Source organism: Magnolia sinica, chromosome 19, assembly GCF_029962835.1.
Source record: "Magnolia sinica isolate HGM2019 chromosome 19, MsV1, whole genome shotgun sequence".
Classification (NCBI taxonomy): Eukaryota; Viridiplantae; Streptophyta; class Magnoliopsida; order Magnoliales; family Magnoliaceae; genus Magnolia; species Magnolia sinica.
This window is the reverse complement of record NC_080591.1, coordinates 3,040,461-3,063,082: the sequence shown is the minus strand read 5'-3', so window position 1 is coordinate 3,063,082 and position 22,622 is coordinate 3,040,461. Positions and strand designations below refer to the sequence as shown.

Genomic DNA, 22,622 nt, shown 5'->3' with positions numbered 1-22,622 from the left:
GAAAGTGGACCCTAGTAGTGGCGATGCACAGATAAACTTTACATCCCGATAGACGGAAAACGAACTCATTCCACACAGCTCTCTCTCTTTTCTCATCCAATTCAAGCTCCCTTCAACATCTCACACTAACCATTCCAAGCTGGTGTGAATTGATTTTCCTCACAACCAATGGCCCAGATCACGTGGTCAGCCCTCGCCATTGCATGTGCGGCCATGATCGCATCGATCTCCGCCGAAAAGCCCACGTGCCGATCATACTGCGGAAATCTCACCGTCGACTACCCGTTCGGCATCCGATCGGGCTGTGGCCATTCGGGTTTCCGCGACCTGCTCTTCTGCGTCAACGACGTGCTCATGTTCCACATCAGGTCGGGCTCGTATCGGGTCCTGGACATCGACTACGGGTATCGGGCACTGACGCTCCACGACCGTGGCATGTCCACGTGCGACTCGCTCGAGCGAGGCAAGGGCAACGGCTTCGTACTCGAGCCATGGCGCGCCCCGTACCTCGAGCCGGCTCCCGACAATGTGTTCATGCTCATCGGCTGCCGCGGCGAGTCGCCGCTCTTCCAAGGCTTCCCTGGCAAGCACTTGCCGTGTCGTAACGTTTCGGGCATGGGCTGCGACGAGTACTACGGCTGCACGGCTTGGGACACGTGGCCAAAGCGCGACGCGGTGTACGGAACCGGTCCGCCCGAGTGTTGCTCGGTGCCGTTCGGGGCCATACGTGCCATCAACCTCACACGGCTCGAGTGTGAGGGGTATAGCAGCGCGTATAGCCTCGCGCCGTTGCAGGTGGTGGGGCCCAGTGAGTGGATGTATGGGATACGTGTGAACTACAATGTGCCTGGGGACTATACGTTCTGCCGAGCGTGCGAGGCGACGGGTGGCACGTGCGGGTTCGACGGTGTGGCCTTTGGGGATCTGTGTCTCTGTGGGGGTTGGAATTCTACGTCGAATTGCGATTCAGGTAATATGCGGCCTGGATTAACTGGAAAGGTTTGTAGGTTAAGTGTCGCGACAGTCCAATCCGTCCATCATGTGTGCTTTCTCATGTTCTCCTTGGATCCAAAGCTCAGGTGGGGCGAGCCCTAAAATTAGGTGGTGTGTCCCACTTGAGTTTTTGAATGGTCTGGATTTTGGGCTGTCCATCCATCCTGGTGGGATGTATCTTCTGAATGGATTGGATGGCATTGAAAATCACTGTGGGCCCACATATAATCTGGATGGTTTTTAACGGTGCGCGTCCACATCCCGATTGTTACGTGTGATGTGACCCGCCTGAGTCTTGGATCTCCTGAAATTTGGGGTCAACACGAGGATGCGCAAGTGATGGATGAAGTGTTGTCCAACGCGGATTGAGTGGTGAAGCCGGCAGGATTCAGTGGGGCTCACTGTTATGTATTTGTTTTATCCAGGCCGTCCATCTGTTTTTTCACATCATTTTACGGTAAAACTCCAAAATCGAAACATAACAGAATCTCAATTGGACCACACCGCAGGAAACAGTGTGGATAATGACGTCCAACGTTGAAACCTTCCTGGGGCCCACAGTGATGTTTATTTATCATCCAACCTGCTCATAAGGTCACAAAGACCTGGATGAAAAAACAAATATCAGCTCGATTCGAAACTTCTGTGGCTCCTAGAAAGTTTCAACGGTATGCGTTCAATCCCCATATTTCCTGCGGTGTGGTCTACTTGAGCTTTCGATATGCTTAAATTTTGGGATTATGGACTAAAATGAGCTTCCAAAACGGATGGATGGCATGGATACACATAAATTATGGTGGGTCCCACAGAGTCCTGCCCTAGGGAGGACGGTGGTGGTAGAGTCACCACGCAATCCGCGTCCGTGGATCTCATGCACACACGAAGGCAGGTCCCGCACATTGCTTTGTAGTGTGGATTAGGCCTCCAGGCCAAATCCGAAAACATCACCAGTTTCCAATAAAAGTATACGTGCCCATCGATCTGGACCGTCCGCTTGATGGGCCATTTCTAGGAACTTGGAAACACGTAGCCTAAATAAGTGCACCCCACCAGATATTTCTGGCCATCCATTCATTCGCCAAATTCTTAGATGATTAGTGGGCCATAGGCTATAAAATGAGTCCATGGTTCGGACCGGATCAGTGCGGCCTATTGTCATTCATGATCTAGCTCATCGGTTGCCACTGATTGCCCAAATCAATAGCGATTTGCACTGAACGAATGGTACAGATGTTAATACACGATCTGGATTTATGGCCCGACAATTTTCGGGCCAGGCTCTGAAATCATATGAACGAACGTATATGTTCTGTTCGACAAAAATGCTGTTCCAATCCTCGGTTAGTCGACACATGCATATTGCTTATAGGCCGTTGGTTTCTCTGTGCATACGTGGCCCACTCTATCAACGAATTGATTATAAACATTCAGATGGCAAATAGGGATTTGATGATGTTTTGGGCTTGGTTGGGTCCAATGTCTGGTCGGGTCGGGCCAGTCTCAAGCCCGTTTCATTGACACTCTTAACCGTTGTTATTGACCGAAATGTTATACCTGGTGCTTTTGATGCATACACCCATGTTGGCTACTTTTTAGTATTGGAATGGTACAATTTTGTTTTGATATTGGCCAATTTGAAATGCCAAAAGCATAGAGAAGGGGTGAATGCACAGAAATACTGGGATGTACCAATTGCTTATGATTATTTTGGTTATTGTTGAATGGAGGATAACATAATCTTCATGTATCCAGATAGGTCGTTGGCTAGTAGGCCCACTTCATCAGTGGTGGAAACATTGCCAGGTGATCTTCAACTCTCTCTCTCTCTCTCTCTCTCTCTCTCTCTCATAACTTTGGGCATTCTTGCAAAGGTAAAAAGGTCATTTGACACCTTTTGAGTATCGGGTGTATTGGCCCATTGCATTTGGACTTGTCGGTGTTCACGTCACTTTGATCAATAGATGGTTGAGATTATTTGATCAATGTGATTTTTTCTAGGCAGTCTATGAAGATGGATTACACCTAATGGATGTTTCAAATAAGCGATTTGGATTCCAACGATCCAAATGCATCAAGAACATCTTTTCCGGTGTAATGTCTTCTTAGTAAGGATAACAGAATATATAAAGAGTCAAGTCTATTAATAGACTTGCTTATCGTAACCGCTAACGACTAAGTCGACCACTGCCAGATTTGTCCAAAATCATTGTCTATTGCCTCATGTACACAGTTACATAGCGTCAGGACTTTGTGGGGCGTATTTTGATGTATGTGTTTCATCCACACCATCCATTCATCTTGCTAGCTCATTTTAGGGCATAAGTCCAAAATTGGAGACCACATCATAAGAAATAATGGGGATATGTCCAGTCTTAAAGCCTTCTTAGGGCTATAGTGATTTATTCATCATCCAATTTACTCACAAGTCGCATAGATCAGGATGGGAAAACACAAATAGCAACTTGATTCAAAACTTTTGTAGCCACTCGGAGATTTTCAACAATAGGTGCTCAATCCCCACTATTTCTTGCAGTGTGGTCCACTAAAACTTTGAAAATGCTTTAATTTCAGGCTCATGCCCTGAAATGAGTTGTCAATATAGATGTATGTGCATCATGGATAAAACAAATACATCATGTTGAGTTCCACTTCCACATTTCCCTTACACCATGTCAAAATAGCCTTAACAGAACTCAAAAAGTGAAAAAATGACATTTTCTCTTCGAAACTTTTATTATAAAACTCATACCTTTATTGTTGAACGTCAGCCAGCAATATTCATTGAAGTGGGTCGGCAAACCTTTCTTTTTATTACTGCCATGTCTTTAAAATGTTGGGCCCACCTATCTAACTATATTAATTGCAACATCTAATAGACCTAACCCAGGCTCGACGTCTCAGTGAAATGTGAAACCTAACCTTGATAGGTCAGCTCCCTTTTATACCACATACAAGGTGTGTGAAAATGGGAAAGATGTCCGCGAGATCAGAGCTGCTCATCAGGCAATCCCCATCGAGTGGATGTCATGTCCCATAAACTAGACTGATGGATCATCAAGTGGGCTATTGTGAACTGGATAAATAAATGGAGAAGAGAAAATGACTGTGGTTTCAAATAAATCAACGGTTACGATCATTGCATTTGGGTTTGTTGCAGGACTCTTCTTGGCTTGCATTGTAGCATGGATGACCATGCGTTGAAGTTTTAGTAAGAGCTTGTCATGTCAGCGAGTAATTGGGCCCACTGCCAGATCTTCTAGCGTCAAGTGCCACGTCAGCAATTCTCTTTCTTCTTGCCGTTGAAACACGGTTGAGATCTTTTCACATGAATTTTCTTGATAGAGGTTTTGAGATTGGATTTGAGGATACATCAGTGTAATGAGTGAGGGATGAGCGACAGTTTGGTAATGTATGAAAAATCTCTGTTACGTGTATTTTGGAGAGTTTGCTCTTTCTTTCAAGGGAAAAATTTCGTATTCTGGCAGACACTTCTTACTCTGGCGGAGTCGGTCGTTTGAAATGAAATCAATGCAGATATGGGAGCGAACCCTCCATCACGTGGGCTGTGTGGTGATTTTTAGGTAAATGAAATCAATGCAGTTCTGCGCGTAGGGATCTGACCATCGATCTGAACCATCCATCTGGTTGGATGTAACTACTCCCATGCGTTATAAAAATACACGAAGTACACTTGCGCTAGTGTGGTTGCTGTATAATCACTGCCACACATGCCATCTTGCAAGATCCAAGCCGCTGATCAGGTATGCCCCACCACTTTTGGGCTAAAAATTTCCAGTACGCTCATCTGGTGGGCCACATAAGTACATCATGAAACTATAATGCTGCCAGCATAATTCACATCTTGAAATGATGGGATATTTTGAAGGGACACTGACTTCACGCTCATCTACATGTTAGGGTTGAAATGGATGCATATACCCTGTTTGTGTAAGATTTTCTAAGCATCCACTTAATTATTTTGATGGACTTAGCGTGGGTGAAGTGAGGAACCACCGAGCTTGGTGGATTGATAATTATGAAGCTAACCTTGATATATGTGTTTTATAGCAACGCTGCACATCTCATTTTAGGGCACGGGCCTATATCAAAGCAAATCCAAATCTGAGGTGGACCACAATATAGAACTAGTGGTGATATAATGTCCCCTTCATCTAATTCTGTGTGACCTTATCAATGCGTTGGATGTTAATTAAGCATTATGTTGGGTTTTATGAAGTTTTTAAAGGTGAGCATTCAATCACCACCTTTTCCTATAGTGTGGTCCACTTTAGGTCAGATTTGCTTCAATTTTGAGCTGATACCCTAAAAAAAAAGTGAGCAAAATGGATGGATCGTGTGGATATAAAATGCATACATTAAGATGAGCCCCACGGTCAGGCATGGGCCAGTAGTGATGGATCCACCGAACTCTGCTCCCGGATCTACTAAATCGGTCTTAGTTCGAAAGGCACCTAATCCCGCACTCAGGTCTATTATGATTTATGTGTTTTATCCGCTCCATCCATCCATTTTACCAGATAATTTTAGGGCTAGAGCCCAAAAATGAAGCATATAAAAGGTTCAAATGGACCACACCACAGGAAACAGTTGAATTGAACTTCTAAAAATTTCTTGGTGGCGACATAAGTTTTGGATCAAGCTTATATTTGTTGTTTTCTGTTCATCTATGTCTGTCTGATCTTAATAACAGGTTGGATGACAAATAAACATCAATGTGAGGCTATCAAGCTTTCAACAGTGGAAATCATTATCCCCTGTTTCTTGTTGTATAATTGACATGATCTTTGGATGTGCTTTAAATTTGGGTTCAACCCCTTAAATTAGATGGGAAAACGGATGGACGGCGTGGATAGGCCACATACATTCAAGGTGTGCCCAACTGAGTTTACTCAGTACGCTCTCAACTGAGTTTACCCAGTACGATAAGAGCGTACTGAGAAAGAGCAATGCTCTGCATGTAGGGATCTGATAATCGATCTGAACCGTCCACCTGGTTGGAGGTCACTACTCATGCATCTTAAAAAAGACTCGAAGTGCACTCGCACTAGTAGGCTGCAACACTCATGTATTCACGTTAAACCGTCCGATCTTCAATGCAGATGAGTTCCTTGATTGGGGGGCAAATTGGTACGATGCAATGCTCGTGCACTGGAGGTGTGGACCATCTGATCATGGATCTAGACCGTTCGTCTTATCAATCAATAGGAGACTAGCTGTGGACAACTTTTTGGCCGTTGATTGTATCAACAAAATTTTAACCATTTGAAGTGATTTGAAGGTATGGTAAGGCTTTATTTGAATTCGTGGAAAGCGTGAGAAATGTGCCAATCACAGCCGTCCATCTTGTGTGTCCATCATCTATGATGGATCATGTTTCAAATGTAGACCTCATTTTAATATGAAATGGTAGATACCATCGAGCCGAAATATGGTAGAGCCATCTAGTACATATGGCTGGTGATGTATCAATCAGAGCCGTCCATCTTGTGGGGCCATCATGGATGGATCATATTTTTAAAATATGATTATATCACTTCTCGTCTCCAACTGAACGTCCACTGTTAACTATTTTGATTTCTTATGTTGTTTTAAGGCCACTGATTAGATGGTTAAGATCATCCAAACAATCGGTATCTTAAGCCATTTTCCATCCACAGCTAGATGTACGGTTCCAAATAAACAATCATCTTGCCACCACAGTCGAATGCCAAGACCTCACCAATTAAACGGCTGAGATATCAGATAGCCCAACCTGGAGATCAAATCAGCATTAAATGTGGGACCCACCTGACATATGTGACATTTCGGCACGTGCGGAGGATTCGGTTTCGGCAGTGCCCTCCAGTACGGACGTTGTGCTGTGATTGTGAAAGCTCTATGGCCCCCACCATTATGTATGTATTTTATCCACGACGTTCATCTATTTTTTCAGCTCATTATATCCCATAATCCCAAAAATGAGCCAGATCCAAATCTCAGATGGACTACACCACTGGAAATAGTGATTGAACGCTCACCATTAAAACCTTCCTAGGACCCACTGTAATGTTTATTTGCCATCCAACCCGTTGATTAGGTCACACAGACCTGGATGAAGGGAAAACACAAATATCAGCCTGATCTAAAACTTTTGTGACCCCAAGAAGCTTTTAACGGTGGGCGTTCAATCACCACTGTTTCCTGTTGTGTGGTTCACTTGAGATCTGGATCTGCCTCATTTTTTTAGATAATATCATAAAATGATCTGGAAAATGGATGGACGGCGTAGATAAAATACATACATCATGATGGGGCCCATAGAAATTTCCAGGACCAACGTCGGTAATGGAGGGGTCACCGTCCGAATCCGTGCTGGGAGTGGGAGTGTAGGATTTCTAATTCAAAAGCAAAACCTACTCTTGCGAGTAGCCATCGTATTTCACCAACATCATCCGTACATGCAATGAATTAAAACTCTCGCGCCATAAATGCCTCTGTTACTCACTCTGCTTCCTTCTCCTTCGAAAAACCTCCTTCAAAGCTTCAGATACACTTTTGGCAGAAGAAATCAGAGAAAGACGAAAAGAATTAGATCGATCGAGCTTCCAGCGTGCAATTTCATGGCGGATTTCAGTTTTCTCGACTGAAATTCATGCAATCGAGCCGAAAAATCAAGAGATCGGTACATAACTTCGTTTTTTTTTTTACTCACGGAAAATAGAAAAGATCGCTCGATTTGATGTTTTGAAGTTTGAAAAGAGGCTCTGAACTGTAATTTCACAGCACATTTGAGTTTTCTCGACTGAAATTCACAAAATCGTGCTGAAAAATCGATGAACTGATCATATTTTTATTTTTTTAGTTTTTTTTTAATTATTTATTATTGTTATTATTTTTTATTTACTGGGAATTATATAGAAATAGGTTGAATAGAGCTTCGGATCTGTCATTACACAGGGATTTCGATTTCCTCCACTTCAATTCGTATTGGAATTTGAGGGAATTTCACACACAGACACAGATAGAGAGACGTTTTCACCATAATGTGGTCCAAACGGTTTGTTGTGGGCCCACTGTCATGTGTTAGTGAAATCTACTCCGACCATCAGACATGCCATGCCTTCATGAATTTGCTAACGTGACCATCGTCCTCAAACCTTTTAAATGGCACACAGGGTGACCTACTGTCAATCAGAACCGTTCATTCAATCATACAAATAAGAGCAAGACATGGTGCAAAAATCGTGACAATCGGGTGATACTGCACTTCCGATCAATACCATAAAAATGGACAGCCAAGATTGATCAGAGAAACAAAATAAGTTCAATCATCATCCCGCAACATTAAACAAATACATCCCACTTTGTATTTTCTGTGATTCTAATGTAACACTTTACTTTAATGATTCTAAGTTTCTAACAATGTGATTTCTGGCTCATTAACAATGGACGGTTGCAACAAATTACCCTCTCATCTGCATGATTTTTGTACCATGTCTTGCCCCTGGTTGTTATGAATCAGTGAATGTTATAATCAACTATGGATCACTCCTGTGCCATTTAAAAAGTTTGGGGTTGGACATTACCAAAATCACACACATGTACTAGTTGGTATGTGGGGCCCAACTTTTCTGGTAATGCATGAAATGTGCGTTGGACCTAAGGAACAGTTTGAACAAGTGGATTGCTCTAAGTGTCCCCATGCAACCAGGAGCTCTATAACTTATAGTGCTTTGAGAGTACTGGAACACATGCGCGCACCATCCATTCTTTCATACAACTATAGACAAGCCATGGTGTAAAAATCATGCCAACCAGATGATCCTAAGCATTGGGTCAATAGCATTTAAAATGGAAGTTTATATTTTGAGCAGATAAACAAAATAAGTCCAATCATAATTTTGAACCACCTGTACGATAAATCCCACTTTGTATTGCTTATTATTCAAAAGTAGCACATTTGTTTTAATAATCTAATCTTGAGACCTACATCTTATATATATATATATATATATATATATATATATATATATATATATATATATATATATATATAACATACAGACGATTGTAACAATTTGGTCTTATTCATAGAGTTAGGTTCATCTGACTGGAAACGATTCTTGCACCATGGCTTGCTGCCAATAATACTATTGAATGAACCGTCCTGATTTAATGATTAGGTGTCATACGTCCGGCATGTCATTCAAAAGGTTTTGGGATGTTATTAATGTCTCCATGAAAGTGGGGACATTAGCTATATGAATGTACATATGTTCGTATATGCATTTATTTGTGCACGCACACACACATGATATATTCATAGGATATTGTCTTTTTGAAATTGATTCCTAAGGATGGTGGATGAGAATCAGCATTATTTTTGGGAAAGGATTACGCCTGCTCAGCGTGCACTAATGATTGGTACTCACATATTTCCCACCATCCAACAATGATGGGTGGGAATTATAAAACACATTTCAAAATGGACATTTGAAAATTCAAGTTTTGAAATGACTATACATTCCTTCTAAGTTCTTTAAACGACGAGAGATTGTGTGTGCACCAACTCTCGGTGCTCTATGACGTGCTATTTTCTTCTATTCATTCGTTTGACCAAGAACTATTAAATTACTATAGATTTTGGTGTTTTAGGAAGGAAATTGCCGATGATATGACAAAAATTACAAGGAATTGAATCATGAAAATTAAAAGTAAATGACAGAAATTAATAATGTTTTCCAAATTTTCATATTGAGGAAGTGATCTTCGAGATGAGTAATCGAGGACGAGCTCTTTTGAAATGGAGGAGACTAATGTAGTGGGTCACGGATACTTTCATTGCCAAGATGGACTAGAGAAGGCCCGATCCAAGGCGGAAGCGAGCAGGACCATCAGAACTATAAAACAGACATATGTCGCAAACCGAAATGAGTTTTTCGACGTGCCATATATGATTTTGAGGTAAGAGAAGCTACTTTAGGCAACCAACCCTACTATGCTAGGTTGCCCACGCTGAATTTGCGAGATTCCATCAGATTGACACGGTCAAAAGTCATTTTTAATTTCGTTTGTACTATTTATAGTAAGTTTTAATTTGATTATGACTCTTGATCCTTTGAGCTTTACAAGTCGTGCTAAACATTGAAAGGGCTTAGAAAAATTAGGAGAATAACACGGTTAGGCCAAATTGGATACTTATTATTTTTGGTGAAATCGTAACCGTCTATAAATAGTAAGTTTATTATTTATAGTAAGTCACATTTTTTTAAGAAGTTTTGAGTTGGAGTTTGATTCTGAAACTTCTTCTTAGGTTTGATATCACTATTTAAAGGATTTTAAATTCGTTTAAACAAAAATAAAAATAAAAAAATAAAAAAAATCAATCAATTTATTTCGAATTTATTAGAATTATTTCTATTTTCCTATTTTTCCTCTTGGATTTGAAGAATATATGTGAGGAGTTCAGAGAATCTCCGTGGAGTTGAAGTAGTTATCTTTGAGGAAGACACTCATCACGTCCATCCCTGCGTCACAATCTACAACCAACTAACAACTCATCTCTATCAAAGATACACACAACAACAGTTCTTAAGGAGGGCAAAGAGTGAGGAAAGGAGCCCTTATGGCTTTTAGAAAGTGTTCTTCTCAAGTGCTTCTCAAGTGCTTGAATGCAAAGAAGTAATAGGACTAAGATTGAGAAATGAGGAAAACTGAGGAACAAAAGGGGAGTTTCACAAAAAATGGAAGCGACCTCCCTCCGCATGTGTTCCTTGTAGGAAGCTTCCTTCCATCGGAGGAGGATTTAGTGGATTTTCTTGATCTTCAACTACACAAGCATCTGTTGCAGAACACAAAAACTATTGACTGATAAGGTTGTTAATGATCCCTCTCCTAGGTGATTTTTATACGTTTTCTGTTCAGTGAATTGTTGATGGGTTATGCAGATGATCGGTTTTATAGAAAGTTCTTTCTTTTTCTTTTTTCTTTTTTTTGTAAGTTTTGCTTCTTTGGTTCCTGTGATCCTTTAAAAATATTTGAGCACCGGAGTCTCCAATAAAGATCCACCTACTCTGTGAGATGGAATTTAGATCTACTGGGGGCCTTTCAGCTCTAGAAATGTTAGTATATGAACATATGATTATACTTATGACTATGAGTTGTAAAAGGTGTTGGGAAGCGTGGAAGTGCATGACACCACTAAGGGAAAATCAAATATTAAAACCATTAAATAATAACCTATAAACAGAAGTTAAATTCCGACGTATTCCTAGTGCATAAAGAGTATCACGGAGGATTATTGCTTGCCCTATGCACGTATGGAGATGGAAAACGTCAATCCTTAGTAAGTTTTCGACAGCATTATTTCTCATATATACCTTGTAACTTCCTTTGGCTACAGGCCAGAATTCCTAGAGTCATCGACGACTCTATATCACGTGTTTTGTTGCCCCTGAATCCAAAATTCACTCATTAGATATATTGTCAACAGAAAGGATTTTAGAACAAACACCTACATATAAAGTATCTAGTAACTTAGGAATTATCGTCTTTTTATGGGTACATTGCCGAACATAATGGCCGGAATTTCCACAGATAAAGCAGAATATATTTGTCTTTTTCTACTTCTTTTTTCAATTCTCCTTCTTGAGATTTAGAGGAGGTGCCGTGGACTTCTATTCTTGGTTATTCTTTTTCGCTTTCTTACGAGCCTTGAACTGTTTCTTGTTAGCTTTCCGCTTATGGGTCTCTGATACAAAGGCCTTAGCCGAACCTGTCTGAATTGCATTTATTTCAACCTCACGTGCCAAATGGCCACAAAAGTCTCTGAACATAGTGATAGAATCAGTATGATTCAGAATTCTTTTGATTGGGGCCCAAGATTCAAGTAAGGAACGGTGCATTGCTATTATCTTTTGATTTTCAGTTAATTTACACCCAACATTCCTAAGGGCACCTATCATCTGCTCCATCTTATGGATATGATCTTTGATGGGGCAGCCGACTGACATCCTATACTCCTGGAATTCTAATTCCATTGCCCGAACTCTCGCATCTGACTTTTGCGCATAGCCATTTGTTAGTGCTTTCCAGATTTCCTTAGTGGTGTCTTGCACTTCATACATAGATATGAGTTCTTTGTGCATATAGCTAATATGGACATAGGACTGCAATGATCCATCAACAATTCCATATATCGTGATTCGGGGCCATCTATACCGTAGGATCAGAGGTATGAATAGATCCATCTGCTCCAGTAGTAGATTGGCGAGCTGTTGGAGTGCTAATCTTCTGATTTGTGAGGGTTCCATATCATGTAGACCATCAGATCTTGAGTGCTCACACTTCGACGCTTCCCAACAAAAGGTTCATTCCTACTCATATATTGAGAAATTGGATTTAGAGGATCCACCATAAAAGATCCTTTCAGTTCAATCATTGCCATACTTTATCCTTATACCTTCTCGAGTAACATAGTTTTGCTGACATCTTTAGTAATTGGTCGTCCAAATGATCTTCAATATTTAGGGTTTTGTTTTGTTCTAATAACACCTTTGCAAATAGGCTTCAATGATAGATGTATGCATTGTTTCTAATACTAGGTTTTTGCTATATTTTAATGACACCTTTGCTGATGGGTTTCGTGTGCATTATCTATGATTGGATATACGAAGGGTTTTGGTTGGACTTATGATTATGAATTTTGTGGATGATCTTTGATGCTTGGGGCTTTGTTCTGTTTCCATATTGCATTTGAACATACAGAGAAAAGAAGGGTGAAAACAGTGTCCAGTTCTATTTTTGGGACTTTTACTTATATAGGAATAAGTGAAAATTGCTTTTTCTTATTTTCAGGAAGTTCTAAAGAAATAATAGGCACAAGTTTTGTATCTCAAAATACCTAATTTATGTAAAAAGAAATTGCTTCCATCGTATAGAGGTAATTAAGTTTCTCATTTCTATGAAGTCCCTGCATGGTAAATGTGGAATTGCCAAAGCTAACCATGCGTGCTTTTTTCTTTTTTCTTTTCTTTTTTTTTTTAAAAAAAAAATTATTTTTAGAGGAATCAAAAGGAAAGGAATCATTGAATCAAGTGTTGTGGTGAGACTAGCATATCTTGTAGTTTCTTAAATTCTTAAGTTGAACTAATACTAAATTTTTGAATCAAGCAGCTAAAAAGTGTTGATTTTTACAGCTCAAAGTTGAACAAGAGGATCATGGCAGTGTTTGGATGTCGCATTCCTGCTTCTCCTTTTGTGCGGATTAACAAACCTCTAGAGAAGAAGATCGAGGATAAGAAATGTTTGTTCACTGGGCCAATTACTCGATCATCACAAAGGAGTTTAACAACCCCTGCATGCAGTTTTCCAAGTGTTCCTCCCCCCACAATGTCAATGTCAGACTCATTTGACAATGTATGGGAGTGACTTCTATTTCTTTCTGTGTTGTTATTATGGTTTTTCTGTCTTTATTAATAGCTTTTGTTTCTATGATTTTTAATAAATTTGTAGATTATTGAATCTCTGATAAATGGGGTGGATTTATCTGAAGAGGAGGCAGAAGCTTCTCTTGATTTTTTACTGAGTGAAGCTAATGAAGTTTTGATCAGTGCTTTTCTTGTTCTTTTGAGAGCCAAAGGAGAGTCATTCGAAGAAGTGAGTGCTCATATGTAACATTTTATAAAAGAAAGTAAAATATGAGATGTTTCTGAATATTAGAACACAAGCATGATTGAGAGAGAAGCTCCATAAGCTTTATTCATAGACTGAAATTGATAAGCATATTACTCCTTTAGAAATTTATAGAACTCTGCATTTGCAGGTTGTGGGATTGGCGAGGGCAATGTTCAAATGCTGTAGGAAGGTTGAAGGAATGACTGATGTGGTTGACATTGTTGGAATAGGAGGTGATGGGGCAAACACGATTAACATCTCAACAGGGGCTTCTATTCTAGCAGCTGCCTCTGGTGTAAAAGTTGCCAAGGTGATGCTCCTTTCACATTAGGAATAATGTTGAAATTATTTTAGTATGTACTGTAATTAACTAGAATTCTATGTTATGCTATCAGCAAGGAAATAGATCCAGTTCTTCTGCCTGTGGAAGTGCTGATGTGTTAGATGCATTGGGGATAAATATCAACATGGACCCTGAGGTAAGTGTTATAAAATGATCGATTGATTCCATTTATACATTGTTTCTTTTACTTGAACATTGATATGGTCGTTTGTCTTTTTAATTGTATATTTATTATGATGAGCTAGGATAGCCAGATATATTTATATGCTTATAATACCTGTATCTCTCTCTCTCTCTATATTTATATATATATATATATATAGACACATATGTAGTCGAATGCTCACTTGCCCACAAGTTCGCCCCGTACTCATGCAAACTTTTTTAAGAACCCATCATACGTGATTTGACTCCAAAATATGAACGGTCCACGTGAAGCAGCACTTCATGAAACACCCTGGCCCAATTCTTTACTTTGATCCAAAACACCGGTGAGCCATGAAAAATGAAAACAATTTCCTCCCTTGATTTGCATTTCTCTTTGCTATGGCCCACCAGAATTGTAGATCAGGGTGAAAATTTGTCCCTCGGGGTTTCATGGGATTCCGCATCACATGGACCGTTCGAATTAGATGCCCATGACATGTGTGCAAAGATGCGCACGTGGGCATGACTCTCTCTCTCTCTCTCTCTCTCTCTCTCTCTCTATATATATATATATATATATATATATATATAGGAATGCTCACCGGGGCACTTTCTTACATGAGCACTCGTGCGTGCTTTTGCACACGTGTCATGGGCACAAAATCTGAACAGTACTACGTGATGCGGCACCCCTTGAAACTCTAGGGGCCCAATTTCCAACCTAATCTAAAACTCTAGTGGGCCATAGCAAAGAGAAACACAAATCAAGGGAGGAAACTGTTTCCTTTTGCTGTGGCCTACCAGATTTTTATATCAGGTTGAAAGTTAGGCTTGTGAGGTTTCAAGGGGAGACGCATCACGTGGACCGTTTAGATTATGTGCCCACGACACATGTGCAAAGGTGTGCATGGGTGTTCACATAAGAACGTGCGCTTGTGAGAATTCATATATATATATATATATATATAGAAAGAGAGAGAGAGAGAGAGAGAGAGAGAGAGAGAGGCCTGCCTTTGAACATGTATCATGGGCTCAAAACCCGAGTGGTCCATGTGATGGAGCACCCCATGGACTAATTTTCACCTTGATCCAAAGAGAGATGCAAATCAAGGGAGGAAACTATTTTCTTTTGCCATGGCCCACCAAAGTTTTGGATCAGGGTAAAAGTTGGGCTAGGGGGTTTTAGGTTGCTGCATCACGTAGACGATTTAGATTTTGGGCTCACATCACATGTGATGAGTTTTCAAAAAGTTCTCAGGAGAACTCATGAGAATCGGTGCGTAACTGAACATTGGTGTGTGTGTGTGTGTGGAAAAAGGTTCTATGTGGTCAAGCTCATGGGAACTTCCCATGAGGTCGAGCTGTGTGGGCCCCACCATGATGCATGTCGACCATCAACATCATGCATTTGATGGGTCCCCTTTAAATTATGGGATATCCCAAAAATCAGCTGTATACGCAACTCAGGTGGGGCATACCATCTAAAATCATGTGAAGACATGCCTAAAACATATAAAAGCACTTGGTGGGGCCCACCTGAAATTTGGATGCATCTGAAACTTGGTCTGACCCCTCATCCAAGTGGGACACACATAATGGATGGGCTGGATTTGTGAACCACATCTCGGTGGGCCCAACAAATGATTATGAATATTTTAATGGAGGGTAACCCCTCTCAACTTTTGTATGCGGTGTGGCCCACGCAAATCACGGATTGACTTGATTTTTAAGCCCCAGTCCCACCATGGAATGGTGCATCTGACTGATGGGGTAGATGGTCGACACGCATCACAATGGGGCCCACACAACTCGACCTCATAGGAAGTTCCCATGAGCTTGGCCGCATAGAACCTTTTCCCTATATATATATATATATATATATATATATATATATATATATATATATATATATGGGAATTAGGAGTGTACATGAACCAAGCTAGCTCGGTTAGCTCGCTCGACTTGACTCGAAAAAGCTCGATTCGACTCAGTTTGAAGTTGAGTTCGAGCTGAGTTGAGCTGATTTTTTGAGCTCGAAAATGAGTTCGATCCGAGTTCGAGCTGACCTCAGCTCGACTCGACTTGGATCGAACCCAGCTCGAATCGAACTCGGATCGAACCAGTTCAGTGACTCGGTTACTTTGATATGGATGTTGCTCACCAAGTGTTTGATGAAATGACTCAAAGAAGTGTGGCTGGTGGCAAGGAAGGCATGTATATGAGACCAACACCCTTTTTTTCTTGATTTTTATGTTTCTTAGAAGGTGCTTAGAAGGTGTTTGATGAAGTACCTGTAAAACCATTGCTGCTGTCTTAGATACAGTGAGATTTTGAAGGTACAGTCCAGGTGTTTGTGAAAATGCTACAATGGAGAACTCGGCTCAATCTTGGCTCAAACTCGGCTCGAATTGGCCCAAGCTGCTGACCGAACTGAGTCGAGCTGGCCAGTCACGCTCAAGGAACGAGCCAAGCCAAGCCGAGTTCGAGCTGAGGTCATCTAGTGGCCGAGCCGAGTCGAGCTAAGGCCAGCTCGACTCGGTTCGACTCGATGTACACCCCTAATGGGAATGCTCAACTACGCACTAGTTCTCACAAGAACTTATGAGAACCTTTTTAGAACTCATAACACGTGATGTGAGCATAAAAAGTTTTAGATCAGAGTGAAAGTCGGGCCCTAGGAGTTTCATGGGGTGCTGCAACACATAGACGGTTCAGATTTTGGACCAACATCACGTGTGATGAGTTCTGATAAAGTTCTCACGAGTTCTCTATTAGGGATTGGGTTGCACAATCATACAAATATGGATCTAGGATAGCAATCCAAGAGCACCAAGCAAACACAAGAGAACACAAAGATTTAACGTGGAAAACCCTTTCAGGAAAAAACCATGGCACAAAGCGACCGAAATCCACTATGAAAGCATAAATTACAAAGAGAAAGGACTTAACTGAATCGAACAACCTTGAATCTTACCCTTGCTATACTCTTTGCAAACCGTAGAACCATTTTATAAACCTTTGGAATACCTTTAGGAAGCTTTAGAATGTTTTAGAAAGGCCCTAGGAACTCCTATTTATAGTTTAGGAAACCCCACTTTTGCACTGACTTGGAATAGTCCGGAAACCTCTTCAAATTTACGAAGTCCGTGTGCTGTCTGCGTAACTTTCGACGAGCCGAAGTAGATCTTCGACGAGTCGAAGATCATGGAAATTCCAATATACTTTGTTGCTGGACTTCTAGCCGAACTTTCTTAGGCTAGTCAAACTTTTCTATATTTAAGACATCTTTTAACAACATTCTCGTGAGAATTGATGCACAGTTGAGCATTCATATATATATATATATATATATATATATATATATATATATTGGAAAGGTAGTGTGAGGTCAAGTTCCATGGATCCCACCGTGATGTGTGACGGACATACATCAAAATCAGATGCACTCTTTCATGATGGGCCATGGGCCTAAACATCAGGCCAATCCATGACTTAGGTGGGCCACATGACAGGCAACAATTGAGAGTGGATGCCTGTCCATTGAAACCTTACTAATTGCATATAGGGCCCAGTGAGATGTGGTTTAGACATTCAGCCCATCCATTGTCTGTTAGTCTCTCTCTATACTCTCTTCTTTTAGCCCTGCTTGTGTGATTTTCTACAGACTGTACTGATACCTAGTTATCTTTGAACAAATGTAGGCCTTATTTCATATCTAAGACTTGTGCAAACAGCTTGATTTAGCATGTATCACCTCAGCTACTTTGCTGTAATTGCACTTCTCTTTTTTGGATAATGCGACACGTGTTGAGCTTTTCATCTTTCTTTCATTTGTTAGACATTGTGAACATCTGCAATGAACTAATGACTGCTTTCATATTTGTTGGAGTTAGGCCGTAAAGAAATGTATAAACACAGTAGGAATTGGTTTTATGATGTCTCCCAAATACCACCCATCAATGAAAATTGTTGGTCCTGTGAGGAAACTGGTCAAAGTGAAGACAGTCTTCAATATCTTGGGACCTATGTTGAATCCAGCGCGGGTACCTTTCGCAGTTGTTGGTGTCTATAACAAGGATTTGGTAAGCTCTTTATTATGAATTCAGCAAGCGTAGATAGTCTGATATAGTGGCTGTCTCGACAACATGACTCAGCTATTATTGTTGATCTTCAAGACAATATATGTTTTAGCACTGCCTTTCCACACTCATGTTTGGTTGAATTTTTCTGTTAATATGGTTATTCTCAGCATAAATAAAAGGATTGCACTTGTAGTGGTTTTCTTAAAAACCAAATAAACGGAAAATAAAGTACAATTCCATTAATATCATCAAGTTGACCAGCCAGAAAATACAGAATAAGGTCTTAGGGACATTTGAGCCATTGATTAGTTTGGTAATGAATAATGTCCTAGAATCATAGTATATATTATGAGAAGCAATCCTTAGCAAAGATGGTCAGCGATGGGTTCTGCACAAGAGGCAGACCAGAACATCAGGCCACATGCAGAAAGATGCTTCCAACTTGCTGGCTTAGCAAAGCTCATCGGTAGGGTTTGTTTGGAGCCTTTGGGAAGTAGCCCAGATGGAAGAGGAATCCATTGTTGAGGACCTTTGCTAATGTTTTAGTGATTGGAATTGGATTCGTTCAAGTTTTTCAGTCTTTTGGGATTCCTGAGAAAAAGCAGGAGAGCAAATTTGTGGAGATTTGATTCCCCTCTAACTGTCATATCTTGGAAGGTTAAAGAGCCAAGCCAGATTCCTGACAACCCTTTCCCGTACTCAATCACATTTTCGCAATTCCTCAGAATGCCTTTCCCGGTACCCAATCAGGACTGACAAAATCTCTTTTGCAGAGAATCTGTTTCCCACCTAATTTTATTTATTTATTTATTATTTCAGAAAGCACTAAAATTTGAATTTCCAGAGTTGAATGTGTCACATTTAGTTTAAATGGTATTCTTGTTGCTATTGGATATAGGTCATCAAGATGGCTAAAGCGCTACAAAGGTTTGGTATGAAAAGAGCATTAGTCGTCCACTCAGAAGGTCTAGATGAAATGAGTCCACTCGGTAAGTTTCCATGTATGGTTACATAGACCATGCTTATAAATAGGACCCTTTACAATCACCCAAAAAAGCTTAAAAAATCAATGCCCAACAGGCCTTCACCTTTGTTTCTTTCATGCTCTTAATGGTTATGTATACTGATTTTAACAGGACCCGGACTAGTCCTTGATGTTACTCCAGATAAGATTGAGAAGTTCTCCTTTAATCCATGTACTCCTCTTTCCCTATCTTCTAATGTGCCCATCACATCCTATGTCATGGGACCCATCTGTGGATGTGGGATGCCCACAATATATTTCAGATTGGAAGTTCCCAGCCATCCAATCTTTGGCCTTTTCTCCAGACGGTTATACTTTTCTTAACCAAAGGTTGTGATCTTCTAATCTGAAAAATCTACAGTGCTTCCCCAATCTTTGATAATGGAAATTGAGGATACTATTCATATGTAGAATTCCATTAACAAATAGAATGTGTATGTACTGTACAGTGGATTTTGGTATTCCACGCTGCAGTTTGGGAAGCTTGAGAGGGGGAGGCCCTAAATTCAATGCCCAAGTTCTTAGGAATGTACTGTCTGGTGAGAAAGGATCTGTTGCTGATGCATTTGTAAGCCTGCCTCTCTCTCTCTCTCTCTCTCTCTCGTTGGATTGGACACCGGTCGTCTATGGAAATGAACCAACCAAACCTTAGACCATGTTCACAAAATGGTGGTCCCAGTCGAGGTTGTAGCCATGGCACACACCTGCACAAAAAGGAGGATCTCAACTGTTCAATCTCATGAACTTTTTGCTTGGACAGGGATTGCCTGCAACTGGGAGGGGAATCCTCGTGCAGCACTGAGGTGGTCCAATGGAGCGTCATGTGTGCCTTAATCTGCAGTCCCGAAGTGAAAGGGCAAAAGCGCCGTTTCACCCAACAAATCTTTACTTTTTTATAGCATAGGCCTGCACTGACCGGTGCACAAGACCCTATTTCATTGGGCCACACGCCCCACAGCCCCCTGTTGAAGGCAATCCATGTCCATTGGATTTACACCATCGACCTTTCTTTCTCGACCGTCCATTTGATGGTTGTGGCCTAAGATAGTTCCACAGTTTGCTTTCTTACTATCTTTGCCAGTTTGGATGATTGGATGAGGGACATAACGCCACCGCCGTATTCATTTCATCAATATCAAATTCAGCAGCTATTCTGGACTGTTGAATGACCTTGTTGTGTGGACAATCAGATCCTCAACGCAGCTGCTGCGCTGCTAGTTAGCGGGCAAGTCAGCAGCCTTGCCGAAGGAGTAGCCCTGGCGCGTGAGACACACACATCAGGGAAAGCTATCAGGACGCTTGATTCGTGGATACATCTTTCCAACGTTTTAAGTAAAATCTCTCTAGCCTTGAACTGAAGATTTCTGGGACTCCACTCCCACTGACCTATTTACCTGGCCCACCATCACAGAATGAAGATGCTATCAATGGAGTCGCTGGCATTATGGGTTGATGATTCACATAAAAGCTCCTACATGTGGACCATCTTTCCAAAATCATTCGTTTATCCAGTTAACGCATCATATGTGAACTGTACTAGAAGCAGATTTTCTTGTTAGCACCTTAATATATTTCTTTGAGGTTATGCTGACTAAGAGCCAAAACAGGTCTTGACTGGTTGGACCAGCACCATGGACTGAAAGGTGAACAAAACAGGTCAGGGTCCGATCTGGGGTTTAAGACAATGGTATGACAAAGATGGGATCATTTCCAGGCAACTTTAGGGCCTGTTTGGACCGATTGTAGAGAGAGGAGTTTGACACCTAACAACCATTTTGAGCCAATTCACTTTTGTACGAAAACTCCTACAGAAGTTGTTGCTCTGTCAGCTTGTTGGTGTTGAGCCACCTAAGGGTGTAACTATGGTTGGGGTCAACCCACGGCTTGCCGTGGTGCCTACTAGAGCTGCAACCTAAAACTTGGTTGACCCAAACCTGACTTCAGGTCAATGGAGACCTGAACAGTCTGGGCCAATGGGAGCTCTCAAATGAGTCCTGAGTTCAGCCCACTTAATAAACTTTCTAGTTTGCTCATGCACAACCAGTTGGATGAATGACAGGAAATCAGATAGACCTGCCAAAGATACAAGGCAAACCATTGGATGGACGACAGGAAATCAATTTTCCACTTGAGAGAATAAAATCATGTAAATACCAAGGAACATAAAACATAAACAGATCATTAGCAACCCCTTTCATCCAAACTGAAGGTTTGTTGCAGTAGCTGGACATCAATGGCAGATGATTTTCCCAGCCCATTAGGTTGGACCCCTAAGCATAGTGAAATACGAGCCATGTTGAGAACATAATTAAGTACGCATCACAAAGAAAGACGCCTCTAAAGACTTCCAAGCCGCTTTATCAGGCAGGCCGAAGTGTGTTGATGCCTGATTACCTAAGAGAGCAGAACTACTTGATCATCAGACAAGCAACATCGGATGTATTTTCAAGTACATACCATTGATCAATTTCACCGGATGTTTATCTTTCATGTATCACTGCATGATAATTATCTGATTTCTTTCTTACACAAGTAATCTACTAGCACCATCCACCTAGCAAGCTGCTTGACTCGAATGCACTTGGCATTCCTCATCCTTGGAGATGAGGTAGCAAGCAATTCGCTGATCGCATGACCAAATGAGCATAGAGCGTTAATTATAGAATGGGCTTCTTCTTCCTCCTCTTCAAGGGTTTGTTTGGAGCCATTGGGAAGTAGTCCATATGGATACCGAATCCATTAGAAAGGACCATTGCTCAACATTTGTATGATTTTGGAAACGGATTCCTTCCAAGATTTTTCAGTATTTTGGGATGAGCAGGCTGTGGTGGAGCATATCCGTGGGATTTGAAATGTTATAGAGCCAAACCCAAACAAACAGGACTGACAAAGTCTCTTTTGCAGTCTGAAGTGGTGGGCAGTTCAAGTGAAAAATCACACTGCGCTGCCTCATGTTCTTCCCTATTTCCAATTGTGTGATCCGCCTGAATCATGGAGACTCTGGTTTTTTAGTAGATAATGGCGGGTCCACCCCAATTGGACAACATTTTTCCCTAAAGAAGTCTGTGTTTTCTTCTATTCAACGGTGGGTGGATGGACGGTCACTATCACCTTTGTTTTTGGTTTTTGTTTTTTTCTCTGTGGTGGGTGCCACTCGGGATGTCACTACCCCCGAAGCGGATTGTGTTTTCTTCTATTCAACGGTGGGTGGATGGACGTCACTATCACCTTTGTTTTTTGTTTTTGTTTTTTCCTCTGTGGTGGGTGCCACTTGGGATGTCACTACCCCCAAAGCGGATTGCGTACCGAGTAGAAACGTATTTGGTCAACAGGCTCTCAGCTCTCTAATTTGCTTAAT

At 41.1% G+C, this 22,622-nt stretch overlaps 2 protein-coding genes across 2 annotated transcripts; both read left to right on the top strand.

Moving 5' to 3' along the window:
- On the top strand, positions 1–4,426 carry LOC131235300 (uncharacterized). Its single transcript, XM_058232443.1, has 3 exons — positions 1–970; positions 2,746–2,796; positions 4,151–4,426. Exons 1-3 carry the CDS (start codon positions 169–171, stop codon positions 4,192–4,194), a joined length of 897 nt encoding a protein of 298 aa, XP_058088426.1. The 5' UTR covers positions 1–168; the 3' UTR covers positions 4,195–4,426.
- A 3,043-nt stretch (positions 4,427–7,469) lies between these two features.
- LOC131234377 (anthranilate phosphoribosyltransferase, chloroplastic-like) lies at positions 7,470–20,893 on the top strand. The gene is made up of 11 exons (XM_058231205.1): positions 7,470–7,675; positions 13,057–13,096; positions 13,191–13,410; positions 13,507–13,650; positions 13,817–13,978; positions 14,064–14,147; positions 18,052–18,240; positions 19,139–19,229; positions 19,377–19,436; positions 19,714–19,832; positions 20,455–20,893. The coding sequence occupies exons 3-11, from the start codon at positions 13,213–13,215 to the stop codon at positions 20,620–20,622; spliced, it is 1,215 nt and encodes a 404-aa protein (XP_058087188.1). The 5' UTR covers positions 7,470–7,675; positions 13,057–13,096; positions 13,191–13,212; the 3' UTR covers positions 20,623–20,893.
- Positions 20,894–22,622: the final 1,729 nt, after the last annotated feature.